Source organism: Leptodactylus fuscus, chromosome 3 (genome assembly GCF_031893055.1).
Source record: "Leptodactylus fuscus isolate aLepFus1 chromosome 3, aLepFus1.hap2, whole genome shotgun sequence".
NCBI classification, from domain to species: Eukaryota; Metazoa; Chordata; class Amphibia; order Anura; family Leptodactylidae; genus Leptodactylus; species Leptodactylus fuscus.
This window is the reverse complement of record NC_134267.1, coordinates 188,789,612-188,814,501: the sequence shown is the minus strand read 5'-3', so window position 1 is coordinate 188,814,501 and position 24,890 is coordinate 188,789,612. Positions and strand designations below refer to the sequence as shown.

Sequence of the window (24,890 nt, the reverse complement as noted above, 5' to 3'; positions counted from 1 at the left end):
AGTAGCAGACCTCATTAACATAATGAAGTCCGCCAGGTGTCAACCATTTTCAAAGTGACAGGCATATAAGTCCTGAGTGGTTTCTGCAACTTGGATATTGTTATGCTGGAGCCCTAGAAAAGGGCACCAGCATAACAATAGTGTGGAACATTATCTATAGGGTGGGTGCACTACAACTCCCAGCAGCTCCAGGGCATCTGGAGCTGCTGGGAGTTGAAGTAATTGAAAGATTTGGGGGCAATAAAATCAGTTTTTTGGGGGTTTGTTTGTAAAATTAGCACTTACCTTTGCAGGTCTGGCCTCCGCTCCAAAATGCAGCTGCCGCGCTCAGCGTCAGGGCATCAGGAAAAGAGCTGCGGCTGGATTGGCTAAAACGTTGCTATGCTACAGGGGACGGGCCCAAGGTCCGGGACATTCTCCCGCCGCTGCGCTACAGCCGGCCATTATGTAGCGTAGCGGCGGCTTAAACAACCTCCTCTGACCTGGGGCCTGGGCAGTGGGCACTGCAGGGGGCCCGATCGAAATGTCAGGGCCCCGATCGGTCCCCGACCCCCAATCCAGCCCCTGAGCTGCTGGCGCCAGGGGCCGGGCCCCCCCCCCAATTTTTCAATTTGGCCGGGCCCCTGACGCCAGTAGCGGTAGTACTGCCCTATCGGCGGCCCTGTCTGTGTTCGGGGATCCCTGAACAGAAACCTATACGCATTAAAAAGCCTGGGAACCCCGTGGTCCCCATTTACTATACTGGGATCCATGTGGATTCCACTTGGTTTCCGCATGAAACATGTGGAGAGAAAAGTCCTGCAAGTCTTGATTCATTCGGAAACTGAGTGGAAACAACACAGACCTTATTATAGTCTATGGGGTTCATGAGGTTTCCTTAAGTAACCGCTTTTTAATGCGTATAGGTTTCCATTCCGGGAGTCTGCTTAGGGACTCCCGAACACAGATGTGAACCGAGCCTTACAAATGTACTGGTTGGTTGCATTGTTTATGCACTTTCTTACATTTTATGTTTTGTATTTGTTTTGTTCCACATAAAACTTTAAGAAAACTTAAGGGCAGAAAGTCTGTAGAGGAAAACTCAATGAAAAACGCTGCAGATAAAAACCTTCAGCCTTAGGGGTGCGTTCACACGATGTAACGTGCCACGTGATATGGCACATATACGGCGTGTGAGAGTTTGCGCGCTGTAAAAGCTCCCATTGATTTCAATGGGAGTTAGGATCGTATACGCTGCGTTATTTTGTGGCCGCAAAAGTCGCCCATGCGCCGGGAGGCGGGCGGCGCATGGGCGACTTTTTTTTTCTTTTATTACTTTTACTTTTTACTTTGAACCAGCGCAGGAGAGCTGCTTCTCTCTGCGCTGGTTCAGACGTCTGCGTAGGCAGCGTCACTAGGCCGCCTACGCACGCTGATACGTACTCAGACGACTAGGTATCAGCGTGGGCGGCGTCACACGTGATGACGCTCGCTGATACCTAGACGTCTGAGTACGTATCAGCGTGCGTAGGCGGCCTAGTGATGCCGCCTACGCAGACGTCAGCCTGCAGGAGAAGAGGATCGCGGAGGCGGCGGGAGCAACAACAAGATCGGTAAGTATAAAACTTCTTTTTTTGTTTTATAATAGGCCGCTACCTGCTGGAGTATCTCCAGCAGGTAGCGGCCTATTTACCTACCTCCCCAGACCTGCTCACTGCCGCCCCCGCTTCACCTTGTCCTATAGGCCGTGGAGGCCGGCAGTGAGTAGGCCCAGGCAGGCCGCGATCCCACTACCGCCATTATTATACACGGGGGTCTTTTCAGATCTCCGAGTATAATAATCGGAGCCCCAGGGGAGGTGAGGGAACATAATAAACAATGTTACTTACCTCTCCGGGATCCGATGTTACTCCTAGCAGGCTTCGGGCCTATATGGTAATGCCCAGACGTCACGTGGTCTGGAATATTACCATATAGGCCCAAAGCCTGCCCTAGCACTACCATATAGGCCCGAAGCCTGTGCTAGTAGTAATAGCCTGTTACTGCTAACACAGGCTTTGGCCTGTATGGTACTGCTAGGGCAGGCTTCGGGCCTATATGGTAATATCCCAGACCACGTGATGTCTGGGCATTACCATATAGGCCCGAAGCCTGCCAGCATTAAAGAGGACCTTTCGTGGGTTTGGGCACAGGAAGTTCTATATACCGCTGGAAAGCTGATAGTGCGCTGAATTCAGCGCACTGTCGGCTTTCCCGATCTGTGCCCCGGGTGAAGAGCTATTGGTGCCGGTACCATAGCTCTTGACAGTCAGAAGGGCGTTCCTGACAGTCTGTCAGGAATGTCCTTCTTCCCAGCAGCGCCTATATCGCTGTACTGTGTGAGCGGGGAGGATTCGCTCCCTCCCCTCCTGATAGTACTTTTCTATGGACGAGTACTGTGAGCAGAGGGAGGGGGCTCACACAGCACTATAGGCACTGCTGGGAAGAAGGACGTTCCCGACAGACTGTCAGGAACGCCCTTCTGACTGTGAAGAGTTACGGTACCGGCACCAATAGCTCTTCAGATCGGGAAAGCTGACAGTGTACTGAACTCAGCGTACTGTCAGCTTTCCAGCAGTATATAGAACTGCCTTTGCCCAAACCCATGAAAGGTCCTCTTTAACATAGGGTCCCGGAGAGGTGAGTAACAGTGTTTATTATGTTCCCTCATCTCCCCTGGGGCTCCGATTATTATACTCGGGGGTCTGAAAAGACCCCTGAATATAATAATAGTTCATGGGTGTGCAACTGTGGGGCATAATAGAGCTTGAAGGTTCCACTGTGGCCCCTGTAACCTCTATTATGCCCCACAGCAGCCCCCCTGCAACCTCTATTGTGCCACTATATATATATATTTGTGTGTATATATATATATATATATATATATATATGTATATATATATATATATATATATATATATATATATATATATATATATAGGGGTTGGGTGCGTGGAGAATTGAGGAGTCAAAGATGTCTATGTTTCAAACTTTACAGAGTCAAGTCACAGCTGAAAGAAGTGGTCATGGCGGTCCAAAGGGAAGAGACTGGAAATGTGGGGAGACGTCTCCTGTGAGTATTACTGCATTGTATTTATTGTAATGTCCCCCCCCTCCCCACTGTCTTTGGCTGACGATCAAAAGATGAACATCACCCCCCGTCTTTCTATCGTCCGCCTCAGGCAGCAGAGAGGCTAGGTTCACCACTGCCACCAACACTCATGAGAACAAGGGCCTTGTGTACCTACAAAAGAATGGAGTGTCTGAATGCGCATGCACAGCTGTATGAGACTCCCTGTCGTTAGGGGGTAAAGTAACTTACTTTAACTGGAAAATCCCTTTAATTTAATCAAAAAGTTTTCTTCATGAGAAAGTCCATTTTTCAGCCTCTTCTTATATAGACATATAATCTATATATTTGATATCTTTTTATATTGTAAGCTCCACATCTGTCAGGTCATTTTAAAAGAGAAAACATATACAACATATTTTATTAAATATATTTTTACACTCCTCTTAACACAGCTCGCAGAGAGGAAAAAACAGAAAGAGAATTATAAGAAGACTTCTGATAAACTTACATTTTAAATAAATTATCAAACCATTGCTGGTGCCCAGGGAGCGTCAGGCAATAGCTGCAGTGCACTTTATTGAACTCTGCAAGAATATAGAGAACTTGACTTTTTTAGGGCAACACCAATTCCTTTTTTTCCTTTTCCTTTTCTATGTGCTATTTAAAAAAAATATATATAAAAATCATTGCAAAATAGGAGGAAACATCGTCGGAATTAGGTTTCTTTTAGATTAGGATCGATAGACAGCATGGTTCCCTAGACACTGGCAAATCTCAAACAGAATAAAGTACATTTTTTTCACAATACACAGTAAGGGAATTTACTTTTTGTCTCTGTGTATACATTTTTTATTGTTAGTGTGATACAACTACCATATGGTGCTTATTCTACAGCCAACACATCTCAACATGCATTGCAATGCTAGGTTCACACCTGCGTTGGGGTTTCTGTTCTTCGGGCCTGCTTGGGAACTCGAAAAACAGAAATCCAATCTGCTTAATAAGCGGTTACCCTTAGAAACCCACAGATATCATAGACTATAATGGGGTTCTGCATTCTTCAAATGGAATGTGGGAAGGAATCCCCGAACAGTCAGCGTATGCAGATGTGAATGTAGAATAAGATGCTTACTGAAAATGGAGTCTCTAGTATTACTGTTGGCTTAGCACTTACCGTATTTTTCGGACTATAAGACGCACTGGACTATAAGACGCACCTAGGTTTTAGAGGAGGAAAATAGGGAAAAAAAATTTTGAAGCAAAAACTGGTAAAATATTTAATATATGGGAGTTGTAGTTTTGCAACAGCTGCAAGGCCACATTGACAGGTGACCCTGCAGCTGTACAGGGACGCATAGAGCGTTTTTTTTTTGCGGGGCCAGCTGTACTTTTTAGTTATACCATTTTGGGGGATATCTATTGCTTAGATCACCTTGTATTGAAAAAAAAACAGGAGGTGATTTAGAACTTTTATTTATTTCATATTTTTAAAGCTTTGTTCGCAAGTCCCATAGACGGCAATACAACTGTATTGCCGTCTATGGGACATTCTGTCTATTAGTATTACGGCTGGTCATAGAGACCAGCCGCAATACTAATATAGCCGTGACAGGCCGGGGAGCCTCATTAGGCTCCCGGCTGTCACCCGGACAGGTCGGCTCCTGCGATATCGCCGCGCAGGAGCCGGCCTGCAACTTTACAGGTACGGGGCCGGTGGGGACCGGCCCCGGGGGAGAAGGGGCCACCGATACTGACCCGGCATCCGCTGTAATAGAGAGGCGGATGCCGGGGAGGGATAGACGCCGGGGCCTGAGACATCGCTATGATCCTCTGCCCTTCATGAAGCCAGCAGCGGGGGGACGGAGGAGCCCCTGCCACTGCTGGCTTCATACAGGGCAGAGGAGCGCAGCGATGTCTCAGGCCCCGGCACCTGTAATGGCGTCTATCAGTTGCCGGCTTCCGCCTCTCTATTACAGCGGATGCCAGGCGCCACCTTCAGACTATAAGACGCACCCTTCTTTTCCCCAAAAATTTTTGGGAAAAAAAGTGCGTCTTATAGTCCGAAAAATACGGTACTAATCGGCATCTTCAGGTTATGGCCTATAGAGTAGTCATCTACTGCTATCAGATGTGCTGCTGAAACCAACACCTCTATCATCTCCAGTTCTTAGCATCCATTATTAGATCCCGCTGCACTACTCACTACAGTTGTAATTGTTTCTCTAGCACCCACCATTCCTTAGTTTTGGTGTCTGATATAATAATTCAGCTCTGTACAGTCAGGTGGGTTTTGTTTGGGGTCGTAACTCAGTTCTCCAACCAGAGACAGACGGAGGTCTCAACATAGCCTTGCTTACTCCTTCCTGACACCACCCACTTGAAAGGATAGAGCCAATTTATCATATCAGACACCAAAACTGACTGCACTGATGGCTCAGGAGTGGTGGAGGTTAAAAGAAAAATATCAGCTGTGTCAGAATCAGTAGAGAGGCTGACTGTAACGTCTCTGCCTGTTCGGGTCAGTGCGCCACCCTCTGCTCGCATGCTGCGGTGCAGGAGGCATGTACAGTTTGGTTCCTTGCTTAGAGTTTTTGGTTGCACTGTGTGAACACGGTTCTAGTTCTGTAATTGAATTTCCACCACACCTGTCTTCTGCCCTTGTTTGCCTCTGTTCATGAAGTGGCTAATTCTAGTCTTGCCCTGTGATTGACAGCCTATCCACCGATCAGGTTCAGGGCGGGTTCTTCCTCCCTATTTATTCTTGGCTCACATTCACATTGGTGCTTGCTATTGCCTTTTGCGTGCTGGCTTTTCTCTCGCTGTATATTCTTGTATTCTGATTCTTGACCTCTGGTTTTCCCTATTGACTACTCTTTTGGATATTGATTTTGACACTGCATCGCTTGACTGTTACTGATCCCTGGCTATCTGACCTCCTTGTTGTTGTTTGTCTTGTCCGTGTTTTGTGTCTCACATATTTAGGAAGGGCCTGTCATCCAGTTGTCGCCTATTACATAGAATGCCAGGAAGGGACAGTGGGGGGATTCAGACCAGGGCTCACTGTCTCTTGTGCCCCTTCCTCCAGGGTTCATCTACAGCACTGGGGAACTGCTGTCCTAGCGATTCCTAACACTGACATTAAGGGATGCAAAAGACTGGGTGGAAGTGGAGGTGAAAAGTTCTCTTTAAGATGTTAGAAAATGCCATGGTATAAAATGAGAATAGACAAGGTTTAACTCAAGAAAGTGGACAAAACTATCTCTGTCAGAAGACATGCTGAGCACGTACAATTGAAGTTGGCACTCACTTATCTCTTACTCAGCATCTCCTCTGACGTTCAGGTTTCCATCCCCAAGTGGACCCCCAGAATGGAAACTTAATCCACTTAAAAAAACAGTTACCTATGGAAACCAAAAACTATAATCGAGTCTGCCCGAAATGGCCGAAAAAATCGGACAGCAGCACTTTTCTCTCCGTATTTTTTAAGCGGGTTCTAGGACAGAAACCCTGAACGGAGTTCAAGCGACAGTGTGAATAAAAACTGAGAACTAGAAAAGAGGTATGTGCTTTAGAAGCAATTGGAAAACCATACCAAAGATTTCTCTGCATACTTGGCAGTGAAGGTGAGACTGAGCATGCATGTCCACTTACTGTAATGTCTGGGGATAAAAGTCTAAATATAAAAACTAATACAAAAAAGTCTCATTATTGGTTGGATTTACCTATAAACTAGATTCTTTGTAGGGTAACCTCGAAAAGATATTTGTCATTATTGACCTAACACTCCCATTGAAGGGAATGAATGACTTTTTATTGCTGTCTTTGTACTTTTGTGAAATAAAATTCATTTACTAATATTAAATCATTTGTCTGACTGCTGCTGAATGTGAAAAATTATATATACTGTCATTATTAGGTCAACCATTGAAATCTATTGTTTTGTATCATAATCTATTAAAGAATAGATTATATATTATATAGATTATATATTGGAGCAAGTCCAGAGAAGAGCAACCAAAATGGTGGAAGGTCTGCAAACCATGTCCTATGAGGAGCGGCTAAAAGAACTGGGATTGTTTAGTTTGCAGAAGAGAAGGCTGAGGGGAGATTTAATAGCAGTCTACAAATATCTGAAAGGTAGTCACAGTGCAGAGGGATCTACCCTATTCTCATTAGCACAAGGAAGTACAAGAAGCAATGGGATGAAACTAAAGGGAAAGAGATACAGATTAGACATTAGGAAAAACTTTCTGACAGTGAGGGTAGTGAGAGAGTGGAATAGGCTGCCACGGGAGGTGGTGGGCGCTCCATCAATGGAAATCTTCAAGCGGAATCTGGATAAACATATAGCTGGGATGATTTAGGAAAACCTGCACTCGCAGGGGGTTGGACCCGATGGCCCTTGAGGTCCCTTCCAACTTTACCATAAAAATAAGAAACAAGATTCTATAACTGGACAGATAGAAGGCTACCATGTTTTATCCACTTTATTTTCCAATAAACAGTACCTTAAGGGAAGAGAAAGCTGTTCACAGTCTGAAGCATCCACTTTGCCTCCTACTGCCGTCTGCTTATAAGGAGCTGTCATATAGGAGCTGTGATTAGGAGTGATATATGGAAGTGCGGGAGTCATAGAGTCTGGAGGTGTAGAAATGCTCTTACATGAAACAAGCCCTAGAATTGCCTCATTGCACACTTATTACACTTATTACACTGAAGCTAGAGCTGCAATGAGTATAAACTGAAAAATCTCTCTGTACGATGAATATTACTATAATTAATATAGCAACAGTATTCATCACGATTGCAATACATGTTCAATAGATGTACTTATTATACATTATTATATATTGCACTTATAGATGTAAATAGGCACAGTTGTGCCTGTTCCTGCTGCATTAATGCACCGCATTGTTATGACGCTGAGCGTTAACTATACGGTCAGTAAAACGTAACAGTATAGCATAGAGCAGGAAGGGGTTAATTACAATATGCTTAGTGGCATGGAAAGAATATGCAAATCTGACTTCCATGATGTAATTAGGATGCCAGTGCCTCAAGTGTGCACACCAATAGAGGGCACTGACTGAGAATGTGCAAGTCTAACTTCCGTGATGTAATTAGGAAGACAGAGTCTCAGTCAAACAAACCTATAGAGGGCGCTCCCTATAACATCATGCCGACCTTCTCAGAGGCCTTTGTTTGCAATGATGTTGGGATTATACCAGATACAGTCTCTCAGCCAAGGACAGCTGTTTCGATGTATTTGCATCTCATCAGCTTGGCATAGAGAGGACTGATCTGGCAGAGGTGAGAGGCTTAGACAGGGTTAAGGGGATATCATCACTCATGGAAGTGAGATTTGCATATTCTTCCCATGTTCCTTTGCAATGGAGCGCTCATGGCTTAATAAGACTCCACACACCTATATGGTGGTCTCTCCCTATGGAGTGACAATATCTCCTTAATACGCTTAGTGGGTAATTATTCTATGCCTTGCTCAAGGAAGGTTCTCTATAGACTCATTTCAATGGGCCTGAGTTACATACAGGTCATGTGACAAGTGAAGATGACATCACAGGCTAAAGCCAACTGAGGCTGAGGTGCCAGTCTGGTGACTGCTTCAAATAGCGCACTTTTGGCCTCTTTTATTTGTGCCACACTCCTTGATTCTCTCCCCCTGCATTATGTTTGATAAAGGTCAGACACAGACTGAAATGTTATGTATTTTCTGGATTGCATCTTTATTTTAATAAATACCACTTTTCTTTTTTTTTTTTACAATATTTCTTCTGAGTGCTGAATCTGTCTGGAATATGCTACAAACAGCTGATCAGCAGGGGTACTGGCTGTCAGACCCCTAGCGATCTAATCTGAAATGTAGCAAACCTTAAAGAGGTTGTCTGGGTTAAAATGATCTTTCTAATCTAAGCTACCCAGTCTATATTTACCTAGAACGCCAAGGAAGTGTAACCACCCCAGGCACAGCTTCCAATTTTCTGGTAAAGGTCCAGTTACAGGACGTCACGACTACTAACCCCCTCTCACCCCATCATGCTTACCTGTCTACCTGACAGGATCTTCTTGGCACGAGATGTCACTTGTTCTGGGCTACTGTGTATGACGACATTCCAGCTCTATTTCACAAGCATGGGTGGCCGGCATGTGCCAGTTGCCCAGAACAAGTGAAGTCCCATGCCAAGAAGATCCTGCCCAGAAGACAGGTAAGTATGATGGAGTGGAGGATAACGATTCCATTAGGAAGTGCTAGTAGTTGTCAGGCATGGCATCATGTTGGTTATAGGAAAACTGAACAGGAAACTACCTATATAAACAAATGCAGAAGATTCCAGGAGCTCACAAAGAAACCCAGAAATCATTCAAAACATTGCTAAAGATATTTGGATGCAGTTATTAACCTATTAATTGCACTAACAGACCTTTTTTTAAAAAAAAATTTTTGCCTGGAGAACCCCTTTAACATGACATTATATATAGATAGATCACCTATCATAAGAATAGACAGCCCATCAATATCCATAGCTACTATAGAAAGGTTGTCATCAGATTCCCTGCAGATAACAGCATATTGATGGTTGGTCCCTAAAACCCCCCAAAAACAAACAAAGTGGGATTGCTTAAGATAGACAATTTCTTTTTTTATCTAAACCCAGCCCTAAAATGGGCATTCTTAGGGCATTTCCATGTAGGATTAGAAATTCAGGTTTTAACGTATGAAATGTCTGTAATTGTGGTGAAGGGGGAAAATGTTATTGTCTAGGAATGAAAGTGGAAGCCATTCTGGAACCCAGGAAGGGAATCATGCTGAAGACCAAGTTTTAAAGGGATACTGTCCTGGAGGCAAAGAATGAGAGGGGAAGACACGATGACACTAGGAACCAGAGGAAAGCCATGCTGGGGAACAAAGATTATAGTGGTGTCTTGAACTAGGATGTGTGTATGCCACCAGTGGACTAAGAAAGAGTTGGGGTCATGTATGTTATGCATATAGAGTGAAATATCTTCTGTACAGTACCATGGCTGTTTTACTTCTGTGTAATATACTGATGAGATACCTGGTTCTGTGTAATGTACTGATGAGATACCTGGTTCTGTGTAATGTACTGATGTGATACCTGGTTCTGTATAAAATACTAATGTAATACCTGGATCTATGTAAGGCCGGGTTCACATCTGCATCCCGGTCTCCGTTCTGCAGATTTCCGTTTCCTGCACGAAACAGGGCAGGGGACGGAAACCTGCAGTCATTTTTCAAACCCATTCATTTGAATAGGTTTGAAAAGTGTCCGGCCGTGAGCGCTGGTGAGCATTTTGTGCGCTCCACGGGGAAACCGTTTTTTTTTAACCAGTCAGACATGCAGGACTTTGTGCCCGGTTTTAAAAAAAAAACGGTTTCCCCTGCATAAAATGCTCACCGAAGCTCATGGCCGGACATTGCCGGCAGAAGACGGAAACCTCATAACGGAGACCAGATTCTGGTGTGCACACAGCGTAATGTACTGATGTGATAGTTAGGTCTGTGTAATAGACTTGACCAAGTGTGCATATGCTCCGAATAGGAAGAGGTGAGTAAGTCACTATCAGAGCCTTCCAGTGGCAACTTATCCCCCATCAGAACAAATGGGTAATGTTGAAATCCAACTGCCTGATCCTTTTCTACCCCTAAAGTGGGGCACATTCAAGGCTCCCTGATTCACATGAGATGACCGGCTGCTTCATTCATTGGTGCCAGCATAGTAATACCCATTTAGTACAGTACATTTATTAGTTGCCACCATGTTATACTTTGATGATGCCCTTACAATAATATCTCTTTACTTTGGCAGTGCTATGTTGTATCGCTCTTGTCTCTCGGGTTTTCAGAGTAGACTATAAAGGGTTTTTCTCAGAAAGAATAAAAATTGTCATTCCATGAAATAAACATAGTCGATAAAAGAATAGCATGCTGCCCGCAATCATTCTGAACCATATTATATAAAGTGGGGCACTGCTGAGCTGCCAAATTTTAATATTGCTCTGAACTACACGTTCCTTCTCATGTTACCATATTGCATTGCAATTTCCACCTTTATTCAGTAAGAGAGCAGACAGCTGTGCGTGTCGATATCTCCACATGAGACCCTATTATCTTCATCAGAAACAGGCATATAACAAGAGCACGTGGGTATAGAAACAAACCAGCAGGAGGATATCCAAGGAGCAACCCGTGTGGCCAGATGTGATGAACAGCAGCCATGGAGTTCTATGCTCTGCACCCTCCGTGTCATATGAATAATTACATTGGGGTGGCTGTCGCTACCCAGATAATACATGAAAGGTTTATTTCTTCTATTAGATTAAAACAGTGGAGATCGTCTCATATAGAGACTCATGACTCTGTACAGATTCCATGCACTGGCTGCTGCCGGATTTCAGAAGGTAAAATCGCACATAATTATCAGACGCTTGCAAATATTTTCAAAGCTGTCCAAATGCTTTTGGCGAATGTTTAAAGCGCAGCAGGGAAGAGCCAATTATTTTCATCTCTACGTCAAATGCCTCTAGAGTTAGAAATAATTTAGATCGCTCTATTAAGATAATGTGACCTTGGAGCCTTCACCGTTCAGCCCCAAACAATTCACAGGGAGTCGTACTGTGCAAAAAAGTCTCTGTCCTGTGCATCACTGTTTATTACACATGACAACTGCTCTGTATATTCATGATATACACCTGCTGCTTGGGCTATATCAGTACACTACTGACATACAATGTTCTGGGGACTTATAACAGTCACATACGGTGCGGTATACAGGGCTGGATCAAATGGTTGGCAGAGGTACGAGACTACCCAGGGTGTCAGTCAGGGGTTCATCATCAATGATGGTACTCTCAGATAGTGTTCCCCAACCACTGCAGAGGAAGACAATTTAGCCTCCAGGCTGGACTTCTGCATATTCCTGCATACTGTATATCTGTGTATGTGGGTATAACATGCAATCACAGTAGTAGTAGCCTGGGGGATGATGTATGATATATACTAGCTGTAACTCTCAGGGTTTGCCCTTTCCTGCATATACAGTAGATGCTAAACAATACCAGTACCATTATATAAACATTTCATTATTTATTTTTTGCCTAGTATGTATAGGCACTATACTGTATATTACCACTTCTCTGTGTGCACTGGGTGTACGCCTCAGTATTATTATTATTATTTATTTTGCATATATGCACAAGGCACCATACTGCTTCCCTTGTTTTGTATAAATGAATACTGCACAGTACCACTTCCTTTATTATTTATATATATATGGACACTGCACAGTACCACATCTTTTGGGGCCACACGGTGGCTCAGTGGTTAGCACTGCAGCCTTGCAGCGCTGGAGTCCTGGTGTTCAAATCCCGCCAAGGGCATAAAACCATCTGCAAGGAGTTTGTATGTTCTCCCCGTGTTTGCATGGATTTCCATCCCATATTCCAAAAAGACATACTGATAGGGAAAAATGTACATTGTGAGCTCTAAATGGGGCTCACAATCTACATTAAAAAAAAAAAAAAAGTACCACATCTTTTGTTCTGTATATATGGACACTGCACAGTACCACTTCTCTTATTCTCGATATATAGACACTGCACAGTACCACTTCTCTTATTCTCGATATATAGACACTGCACAGTACCACTTCTCTTATTCTCGATATATAGACACTGCACAGTACCACTTCTCTTATTCTCTATATATAGACACTGCACAGTACTACTTCTCTTATATGTACACTGCACAGTGCCGCTTCTCTTCTCCTGTGTGCTGAATGTAATTCTCAGTATTTGCCCTTCTTTTGTAGATATTTATTTTTCTTAATGTAGATTGTGAGCCCCATATAGGGATCACAATGTACATTCTTTTCTGTTATCGGTATGTCTTTGTAGTAAGGGAGGAAATCCACACAAACATGGGGAGAACATATAAACTCCATGCAGGTGTTGTCCTTGGCAGGATTCGAACCCAGGACTCCAGCAGTGCACGGCTGCAGTGCTAACCACTGAGCCACCATGTTGCCCCTTCGTTTGTAGATATTGACAAGGCATGACACCACTACCTTTGTTCTGTACCAGAACTACAAAGTGCTGCTTTCTTTGTTCAACATATTTAGATACTGCTCAGTATTGCTTCCTTGTTCGGTATACTTAGGCACTGCACTGTACCATTTTTGTCGTCCAATATATTTAGACACTGCAGAGAACCACATCTCCTGTTCTGTATAAAGACAATGAACAGCACCACTTTTATCGCCTCATATATATACTGTAGACACTGCTCACTACTATTTCTTATGTCTGGTGTATATATAGAAATTGCAAAGCACCACTTCTATTACCAAAGCACCACTTATCTGCTGGGTGTAGTCCTCAATATCTGCTCATATTATATATATATATATATATATATATATATATATATATATATATATATATATATATATATAGGCAAGGTAAAGTACCACTTTTGTTGTTCTGTGGATATTGGCACTCATTATCTATACATATGGATACTGCACTGAAACACGTCCCTTCTATTGTATATATGGACACTGCTTGGAGAGAGTTCACAATACCACTTCTCTTGCCCTGTTTGTATGAAAAGTGCATAGTCTCATTTATTTTATATTGTATTTTAGGTGCAATACTTGGTACCTGCACTTATTCTGTATATATTGACATTGCACCAGTAGCTTTTGTCATGTCCTGCATACTGGATGCAATTCTCAGTATTGTCTGACTTTATTTCTTATACACTGTATGGACAAGGCTCAGTACCATGACCCTTGGTTTGTTCTGTATATATTGGCACTGCACAATATCATCTCCCTATATATACTGTATATATATATATATATATATATATATATATATACATATATATATATATATATATATATATATATATATATATATATATTGTATATAGATAATTATATAGATATTTTACAGTACCACTTCCCTTGTTCTGCACATTTCAGTACTACACAGCACCACCTCCTGTACACTAGACACTACCGTCTTCCTTCATAGACATCCTGTGAAAGAATGTATTAGTGCAAAATGTCAGTAATTTGAGGTCTAACCACAAGAAATCAGACGCGACAACTTTACTTTATAGACATATGACTACATTCATCTGCATGTCAGTACACCACATACAAAGGAAGAAAGGAAGGAAATTATCATTTTGCACATATTTTTGAGAACATATACAAATGCAGGCCATGTTGTTTCTGCATGTTACATACATCACATATAGACTTCTAGGAAAAACCACACATATTTCTGTATAGGTACTGTAACCATGAAGCACAGCTTTCAGAAATAGATCGGTAGTCATTTTAATAAATATACATTTTATTAGCTTTATTTCCTAAAATGATTTTAAAATACTAAATCTATTGAGTTTGTACAAGCCAAGCAATTTATCATGTTCTTGATTTTTCTAGTACGCTGTCTAGGACTTTATACTGTATGAAATAACACTAACATACACATACAAAGGTTTTACAATGTAACAGACAATGTTCGATAAGATTCACATTCACTCTCGGTACCTACAGTAGATACACTTGTATGTTTGGTTTCTAGTCCTGACAAGGTATTTGCAATGACGTAGATATATGGAGGTTGTATATTATACTGTGTATTACATGTGTACGTTAGTTGTCATGCGACTATGCTTAATCTCATTTAGAAGTCATTTTCTTCATTCCATTCTTAGAAGTTACTTTGTTCATCCTGACAACTTTGGGAATTAATGTCATGTAATACAACACAAAACCTTGGATGCTCCCGCCAACTTCAAATCCAACACAGACAGCGACTTGAAAGACTGGGTTTGATCCACCTGGTTCACAGAGATTTTGGGGACACTGAAGACATGTAAATGAATAAAAAAATCCAGCACTTCTGGGATCTTCGTAAAACTGAGCCTTTAAAACCCCATGTACATACGGACAGACACCGCACTTATTCATAGTACCAACGTATTAAATACTATGACTATGGGCAATGTCTACCCAAAATGCGTTAGTACTGTTACATGGGGTTTAATGAAGGCTTCAGTGTGTGAAGATCAGAGGATTTTACACATTACTTTGTATTAAATGGCAAATTGACTTTTGTTCTTGTGACACGGTCATATTTGTATTGTATTGCTAGACTGTATTGAAGAGGACTTCGAATCGGGGGGCTGATGTGAAAAGTAAGGAAGAATGGGAAACTCTCAAGGCCTCTGCTCTATTCCTAGGAACCAGGCATCACCTTCATGTGCTAAAAAGTACATTTTTTTTATATAAATATACATGTAGACATGTAAAGAAGTGAGGCTAATACACCTTGAAGAGAGTTTACAAGCTGGAATGTAAAATACATCATAAGAGCATTACCAGTTTATTTACCGCAGCCTCAACACTGCAGCTATGGCCCTTCCTATCGATCTCTATTTACTTGGCAGAGCTATATACTGTATATCTACATGACCACTGACCTCAAGGTGTATGCCACACTTGGGTATACAGCTACCTCAGTGCCACAGCCAAGTATACACAGACTCGGAGGGAATATCGGAGCAGAAACTTTGTGAAACTCTGAAATACCCAAATGCCATGTAAGGTTCTTTTGTCTGGAAACCTTGATGCATTCTCTACCCTGTTTCTTCCTGGTCTTCACATGAAAGATGAAACTCATTCCGTATACTGAACTACCAGAGTGACGGATGGACCTTGTGGAAATGGACATGTGTGGTTGTCGCTCTCTCGTTGACATTCGGTAACATGCTTTGTTTCTGTATTGTTACTCTGATTCTTTTCTTCTGAGGTAGGATGTTTGGAGGAAGCAGCATTGTATGTAATGTTTTCTGGCACCTTCCGTGTAGCCAAGCAAATCTTAGTAGATTTCGAAGAAAATTTAGTACTGGTGCATTGCGGTGCCCTACGACAATGGAGAAGGGCAATAAAACATCTGTAAAACTGAAGAGACAAAATAAAATCTGTGTTATTTAATAGAACAATTAAGAACATAAAGCAGGTATAATACATCCAATTTTTTCATTGATATACTGGATGTAAAGTTGGTCATACATTGGATAGTCTTATCATCCATATCCCTTCCAAAACTTAAACACCCCACAGTTCTGAATTAGAGATGAGCGAACACTAAAATGTTCGGGGTTCGAAATCCGATTCGAACAGCCGCACACTGTTCGACTGTTTGAACGGGTTTCGAACCTCATTATAGTCTATGGGGGGAAATGCTCGTTTCAGGGGTACGCAACATTCGATCAAATTCTACTTACCAAGTCCATGAGTGAGGGTCGGGCTGGATTCTTCTCCCTGCGCAGCGTTCCCTCGTTCTCTTCCGGCCTTAAATTTACTCTGCCTAGGCATCGGGCCTGGGCAGAGCCGACTGCGCATGCCCGCACTACAAGCGGACATGCGCAGTCGGCTCTGCCCAGGCCCGATGCCTGGCAGAGTGAATTCAGAGCCGCCGCGCAGGGAGAAGACTTCTAAAGGTAGGAGAAGAACCAGCGTTGATTGGCAGAATGTATAGCGTTCTGCCAATCAACGCTGGTTCTGCATTGAATCTTAACTTCGAACAGCTAGTAGTACTCGATCGAGTACGAGTATTTCGAATACCGTAGTATTCGATTGAACACCTACTCGATCGAGTACTACTCACTCATCTCTATTCTGAATCAATCCTTTAAATGGTTCTAAGGCCCCACTTTGCGGAAAAGCAGCTTTTTTTTGTTGCAGATTTTGCTGCGTTTTTCTTTAGCCAAAGACAGAAGTGAATTTAGCAGAGGGAAAACGCATACGAGCATCCTATATAATTCCAATTCCTGTTGAAGCCACTCTTGGCTATTGCTGAAGAAACCACAGCAAAATCTGCAACCAAAAAAGCAGCTTTTTTGCAATGTGGGTCCATAGACTAAATCCTAGAACTGCAATTTTGGCCTTGTTTTAAAGATCCTGGCTTTATAATAAGACCAAGATCTTTTCTGTGGCTCAACTGGATTTTCAGATAGCACTGGTTAAAGTTAAGATGCATATACTCGCAGCTTCACTTTAACCAGTGTGCAGAACGTGTGCAGCTGACAGTGTGCAGGGAAGATTCTAGATCATCCGAAACTATTCCACCCAACCTTCCATGTCCTGTGGGAAGAGCCATGTCCAGGATCCTCTGCTGGTGGCTTATCTCTCCTAAGAACAAAATGATTGGGCATTTCGAAGAGGAGAAAGACTTTCCCATACACATTAGATGGTTGTCCACCCCAGTGGGTTCAGTAGACATTGATCTAATGTGCATGGCCATTCTCCAAGTGCAGTTTGTTCCATCTTTCACAGTCTTGTACGGGACAAAGATCTTGCGCATGTAGCCTTCACCAATTATATACAAAAGTTATTTTGGTAAGGATACATGGCCTAGAAATCCCAGAATTTATAGTTAAAGGGGCTGAAAATGGGAAACGCAGTTCAACAGGACTTAGTCTTTGCGCCTTTTGTCACTTTCAAAAATGATTTAGGTGTAAAGACTCTTTATAAAGTTTTAAATGGAATTTTTCAGAAATATATTCATAAACAGTAAGTCATCTTTGATTTAGAGACGTTATATTTCTAATATGTATTTGTTGTGTGTAATACAATATGTCAGACTATTGGCTGTGTATCTTGCCTATTCTTTGATTTACTTTGGCTTTATATTAGCTACTGATACCCTACTGAGTAAAGACATTACAAATCAAAAAAATGGATTCCCACCACCAATTTATCATGGGAGAGCCAATAGAAAGTGTGTAGAAATAGTCATTTGTATCAGATGGAGATATAGTGTGCTGTAACGGTAATCTTACCAATAATACAAGAAAATCTATATAAGTGGAGCAAAACCTTGTCAGCGTTCATCCATTCCTTTCTGCTGAAGCAATGAGAAAACTGACAAGTTTACAAATGCTAGCATCCTTATCAGGAAGATATTCCTGGTCTCTCCTGAAAGAAGAAAAATCAGCTATGTACTATGATAGCTATACGGTTATAAAGTTGATTGCAACAGGAAAACTACAGAACTGTATATGCTTAAAAGGGTATACACAAAAATGATGGCTCAAAAGACGGGAGAGGCCAAAGGAAAATGGCCAACGGACATGTGCTGTTGGAGATTTTCCTGTGGCCGAATAGAAGAAAAGAGGCAGAGGCAGAGAACAAGAAGAAGGCGGCGCTGGAGAGTTTGCTCGCAACACACGGGACTGCCCCACTGCTGTGAGAAAACTCATTACCATAATGAAGAAAACAGGAATATCTACAGAATGGCGGCGCGGAGAAGACTTCTAGAGGTAGGAGAAAAATAGCCTTTCGTAAGGCTATTCCGATGTGTGTTTAACTAAAACAAGGATTCTAATGATAGAATCCCTTTAAGATAGTGTTGCGGAGTTTAGTAACTGAATGATGAGTTAACTTTCAGAAATAGTTTGTTTTTGGAAATCAGAAATATAGACATTTTAGGAACAAAGTATCTGTTAGGAAATTGCTTAGATGACAATTCCCCAGTAGCTGCTGGAAACCCTGGAGAAAGGGGCACAAGAGACAGTGAGCCCTAAGCTGAAGCCCCCCACTGTCCCTTCCTCTTGCCGGTCCTATCCTATGTAATAGGTGGCAACTTGGAGACGATCCCTTCCTATGTACGTAAAACACAAAACGCAGACAAGACAAACAACAACAAAGGGAGGTCAGCTAGCCGAGGGTCCAGTAACAGTCGAGCAACGCAGTGTCAAAATTGAAATCCAAAAGAATAGTCAATAGGGAAAGCCAGAGGTCAAGAATCAGAATACAATTAATTAAACAGCAAGAGAAAGCCAGAAAGCACGAGACAATAACAGGCACCTGCCCCGGACCTGACAGGAAGGCAGGCTGTCAATCACAGGGCAAAACCAAATTTAACTACTTCATGGACAGAGGCAGACAAGGGCAGAAGATGGGTGTGGTGCAAAATCAATTAAAGATCTAGAGCCATGTTCACACAATGCAACCAAAAACTCTAAGCAAGGAACTAAACTGCACACGCCTCCTGCACCGCCGCATGCGAACAGAGGGTGGCGCAGTGACCTGAACAGGCAGAGATGTTACAGTATCTCCTAAAATATATATGTTGTATGAGCATTGAGGCCGGGGCCCCATGGGATGGAAAAGTTGTGATTTGCCCACAGTGGAGATGCCTTGGGAAAAATCACGGCGTTATACAGTAATGGCAAAGTGGATGGGATTCTACTGAATCCCATGCCCACTGTGCGGTAAAAATCGCAGTGCGGACATGCCATGATTTTCAAAACCAGTGCGGTTTTGGAAATCGCAGCATGTCAATTATACCTATGGAAACGCCGGCGGTTTCCCCATAGGTTTAATTGTAACAGAAAGTCCGTGGAGGAAAACTTTGCGAACTTTCAGTCTAAAGCGCTGCAGGAAGAAATGTGATGCATTGCCAATGTAGTTTTTCCCACAGCGCTTTATTGCTGTGGGATGTCCCGTGGGGCCTTAGCCTAAAGGGGTTTTCTGGGCTGTGGGGCATTTTTCAAACTGTAGACGTTTCCTCAAGAGAGGTCATAAGTATTAGATTGGACTTTAACACCCATACCCTGTACTGATTGTCTGCTCCAGACAGCCATTGCCACCAGAACTTATATTGGGGATAGAGTCAAGTGAATAGGAGCAGTACTCCAGCGTCATTGCTTTTTGTACCATCTCATTAATTGTTTTCAATGCAGGAGGCTGCCTGGAACAGCTAATCGGTGCTGTATCTGGGTGTAGGACCACCAGGGATCCGATACGAATGATCTATCCTGGGGATAGATTATCAGTATCATAAGTGCCCTGGAATACCCCTTTAATTCAATCTTATATTCAACATAAATATTCTAATAATTGTATCATATTAACTGGTTAAAAGGAATCTAACACATTTTACAAACTTGTTAATACAGCTTTGCAGGAAAAGATTCAGCATATTGTATTTTATTGATCTATGCTGACATTGGGAGTCCAGAGGGTGGTCCTAATTAGAGATGAGTGAACACTAAAATGTTCGAGGTTCGAAATTCGATTCGAACAGCCGCTCACTGTTCGAGTGTTCGAACGGGTTTCGAACCCCATTATATTCTATGGGGAACATATACTCGTTAAGGGGGAAACCCAAATCCGTGTCTGGAGGGTCACCAAGTCCACTATGACACCACAGGAAATGATACCAACACCCTGGAATGACACTGGGACAGCAGGAATTCGACCAATCAGCGCTGGCTCTACTGGAGGAGGCGGAGTCTAAGATCGCTCCACACCAGTCTCCATTCAGGTCCGACCTTAGACTCCGCCTCCTCCGGCAGAGCCAGCGCTGATTGGCCGAAGGCTGGCCAATGCATTCCTATGGGTATGCAGAGACTTAGCAGTGCTGAGCCAGTTCTGCTCAACTACACCGTATGCCGGTCAGCCCATCTGATATAGCAGAGCCGAGTGTGCACACTCGGCTCTGCTACATCAGATGTAGCAGAGCTGAGGGTGCACTAGAACCCTTATGCACACTCGGCTCTGCTACATCAGATGTAGCAGAGCCGAGGGTGCACTGGAACCCCTGTGCAAACTCAGCTCACGCTAATAGAATGCATTGGCCAGCGCTGATTGGCCAATGCATTCTATTAGCCCGATGAAGTAGAGCTGAATGTGTGTGCTTAGCTCAACTACTCCACCGGAGTAGTTGAGCTAAGCACACACATTCAGCTCTACTTCATCGGGCTAATAGAATGCATTGGCCAGCGCTGATTGGCCAGAGTACGGAATTCGACCAATCAGCGCTGGCTCTGCTGGAGGAGGCGGAGTCTAAGATCGCTCCACACCAGTCTCCATTCAGGTCCGACCTTAGACTCCGCCTCCTCCGGCAGAGCCAGCTACATCAGATGTAGCAGAGCCGAGTGTGCATAAGGGTTCTAGTGCACCCTCGGCTCTGCTACATCTGATGGGCTGACCGGCACACAGTGTATTTGAGCAGAACTGGCTCAGCACTGCTAAGTCTCTGCATTCCCATAGCAATGCATTGGCCAGCCTTCGGCCAATCAGCGCTGGCTCTGCCGGAGGAGGCGGAGTCTAAGGTCGGACCTGAATGGAGACTGGTGTGGAGCGATCTTAGACTCCGCCTCCTCCAGCAGAGCCAGCGCTGATTGGTCGAATTCCGTACTCTGGCCAATCAGCGCTGTCCAATGCATTCCTATGAGAAAAAGTTTATGTCACAAAAATCACAATTACACACCCGATAGAGCCCCAAAAAGTTATTTTTAATAACATTCCTACCTAAATAAAGGTTATCCCTAGCTATCCCTGCCTGTACAGCTATCCCTGTCTCTTAGTCACAAAGTTCACATTCTCATATGACCCGGATTTGAAATCCACTATTCGTCTAAAATGGAGGTCACCTGATTTCGGCAGCCAATTACTTTTTCCGTTTTTTTTCGATGCCTCCGGTGTCATAGTTCCTGTCCCACCTCCCCTGCGCTGTTATTGGTGCAAAAAAAGCGCCATGGAAGGTGGGAGGGGAATCAAATTTTTTTGGAGTTTGCCACGTGATGTTCGATTCGAATCGAACACATCGAACAGCCTGATATCTGATCGAACATGTGTTCGATAGAACACTGTTCGCTCATCTCTAGTCCTAATCAGAGATGGCTATTATTGTATGTAAGCTCTCACAGAGAAAGCTGTCAATAACTGAGTAGCACCACCCACTTGACTCCTAAGGTCTGAAAAGGCAAATGTTTAGTTAAATAAAGTGCAAGTTATGCTGAATCTTTTCCCTCATAACAATATATAAACCTGCTCTGCTCCTCTTGCTCTATAACATGCTGCCTGCACAATAGACAGGATTTTCAATGTAACAGCTTCCTTTTAACTCCTTAACACTAAATAACTAAAATATAATTGTCAGGATACGGAGTCGCCGCGGTCTCCTTGCTGCGCGGCGTCTCCCTGGGAGACGTGTTAGGAGTTCTATTGGGTGTGCTTAAGTCATTAAGGGTTAATCTTTTCCTTGCTTTCAGTCTCCATGCCGTTAGCCATCAGGTGTGTTCTCTGCTGCTATTTAAACCCCACCCAGGCATGGATCCTTGCCAGCCATTCACTTTGGGTTTCCTGGTCTCCCTGCTCAGTCAGATTCCTGTCTGTTTGTCTTCTGTCTGTTTCCTTGGTTTATTTACCCGGCTTGTATTTTTGACTATCCCTTGTCTTTTGATTTGGTACCTTTTATTATATCTCCTGGCTCGACCTCTTGCTCGTCTGACTTCGCCTTCTCTTCTGTGTCTTGCTGGGACTTGTGGTCCTCCCTGGTTCCATGCTGTTTAGTCTTTTGTTTTGCATTGCATTGACACTGTGCTTTCTGTTTAGGTGTGACCCCGTGACTCCAGTCCCTAGGACTTTCAGGGCCTCCTCTCCCCTTATCCTAGCCGCCGGATAGAAGGTTAGGAGCCGTGGTAGGCGCACTTCAATTAGGAAGTGCATTGGTCTGCCTCATCTCAGATATTACAGCATAGTTATAGCTGCAGGGCCTGCGACCTCTTTTGTCATTAGTTGCACAGTGTTGCTTTCCCAGCTGTGTCACTTTGCACTGCCTGACCCTGACTCCAATCCTTACTATAATTGTGTGAAACTGCAAACTTTACCACGTAATATACTGCAGATTCTGGATATAACACTCGTCCCACTGAAAATCTCAATAAAAAAATAATAAAATTGTAAAATAGCAAATTCTGGTAGACTTTCATAGATCAAGGACAGAAAGTAATAATGTAAAACCTAAAGGAGAACCACCTCGTGGCAGCTGGACTTGAAAGATTCAGCTTAGAGGCAAAGCAATCAGTATCACATAGAAGCAGAGGTCACAAAGATTATGCCATCATTGCCCGCACATCTTTGATAGAATGGACTCTATCATCTCGCAAAGATCGCTATATTTTTTCTAGAACAAAAAGCGTAGCATCTGTTTCTTATGTGTCTTTCATCCTTTGGCTTAAATCTACTCAGAAATATATAGGAAAAATCAAGATTACCAATACGCAGATATGAGGGTTTCACATATCTTTGTTCTTGGCGTAAATCCACTTACTGTCTGATATATTATATCTGTCATATTAATTTGTTGTTTAATATAATATATGGAATTCTATCTAGGCTGCCGTCTATCATGGTAATATTCAGTTTCCTTAGCCGTCTTACTGGTTATGAAGAAGAAGGTCATTTTTTATTCTCTGTTGCGTCTTCCATACTGTTGTGCAGAAGATAAACTACTGTGAGGTCTCTTTCAAACACGGCTCGTCTTGTAGAGGTATCAGTCAACCAAGTCAAACATAGCAGAGGTGAGAGTACAGAACTCCTTCTCCCCTGGGATGAGAGTTACAGGAACATGGCTGTTCTGCGTCCTTTCCAATGCTATTGTAGAGCTAAATGGGAGCTACAGAAACAGAATAGAATAGTGAGATACATTGTTTCTGTAACCCCTGAAGTGATGGAAACCGTGTCGCTTGAGTATAAGCTGAATTTTTCAGCCCAGTTTTTGTTCTGAAAAAGCCCCCCTTGGGGGAGGGGGGGAAGGGGTTGGGGGGGGTCTATGACCAGCCACAATATCAATGTATAGAATCTCCCATAAAATAGTGCAAAAAAAAAAAAAAAAAGATAAAAAAAATAAATAAATAAATAAAAGTTCTAAATCCCTCCTTTCCCTAGAATACATATAAAAGTAGAAAATGACTGTGAAACACATTATACACATTAGGTATCCCTGTGGCTGAAAGTGCCCGGTCTACTGAATATAGGGTATCTGCAGTGCTCCTGTTTCGTCGGGAAGAGGTTAATAGGAGCACTACAGATCCCCTATATTCAGCCAGACTGAATTCCAAGTGGGGGAAGAAAAAACAGTCCTCAAGCTCAGAGAGGGGGCAGACAGACAACCAAAACACCCCCTCCCCTTCCCCAGCACCCATCATCTACTGCACCCAAAAACTACGACCATTTCAATTTTTGAAATGTTCCAGTAGCTGGTGCATTCCTCCCCCTCCCCCAGGCTTATACTCGAGTCAATAAGTTTTCCCAGTTTTTTGTGGTAAAATTAGGGGCCTCGGCTTATATTTGGGTCGACTTATACTCAAGTATATATGGTATTTCCCCGTGGAGAGACCGCAGGCTCTTTTAAAACCCATTCAAATGAAGCCGTCCCCTGTCCAGTTTCACAGGGGCTTAGTACGGAAACCTGGTGGAATGACCCAGAGCACACAGAGGCGCAATTGTGAACGCGCCCTTATGCATGTTAGTTTTGTGGATTTGGAGAAAAGTAACTTTGAATGCAAATGAGGCAGTTGGGGCACTGGGGGCGGGTCCTCAATTTGCAATGCGATATCTTCAATTAAAATAATAATTGTCCAAATGTTCCTCTGTTGTACTTGAATGTGAGTTTCAGATTGTCAGAAGTCTTATACATTCAGGTAGGAGAATAACAAGAACATAATGTATTGTAGGGTCATAGTTTTTGGCAGCCGTTAGCTGAGCCTGTGGGAAGTATAACCCTGTACATGTAGCAGACGCCTTCTGTCTCCGATTGTTTTGTAACTTTGGCTGAAGGACGCATGACTTTCAAGTATTCTTAAAAAGAAATCCGACAGAGTTCAATTTTTTTGAAAATGAAAAATCTATAGTTAGAGAAGTTCTGCATCTGAGTCAAAGGACTA

General features: G+C 43.0%; 2 protein-coding genes across 3 annotated transcripts in view; one reads left to right on the top strand and one right to left on the bottom strand.

The window, feature by feature from the left end:
* Positions 1–12,024, top strand: part of COPS9 (COP9 signalosome subunit 9) — a 236,072-nt gene extending 224,048 nt beyond the window's left edge. Inside the window, exon 4 of the mRNA XM_075268940.1 lies at positions 12,014–12,024. The gene's annotated coding sequence lies outside the window, so the exon portion shown is untranslated. The remainder of the gene's footprint in view (positions 1–12,013) is intronic.
* Positions 12,025–15,667: 3,643 nt separating this feature from the next.
* The window catches only part of LOC142198083 (vertebrate ancient opsin-like), an 88,981-nt gene continuing 79,758 nt past the window's right edge, over positions 15,668–24,890 (bottom strand). Inside the window, exon 3 of one of the 2 annotated variants that reach the window (XM_075268895.1) lies at positions 15,668–16,110. In XM_075268895.1, coding sequence (XP_075124996.1) covers positions 15,826–16,110 — 285 coding nt within the window. In that variant the 3' untranslated portion in view covers positions 15,668–15,825. The remainder of the gene's footprint in view (positions 16,111–24,890) is intronic. The other variant, XM_075268894.1, reaches the window with a different exon arrangement.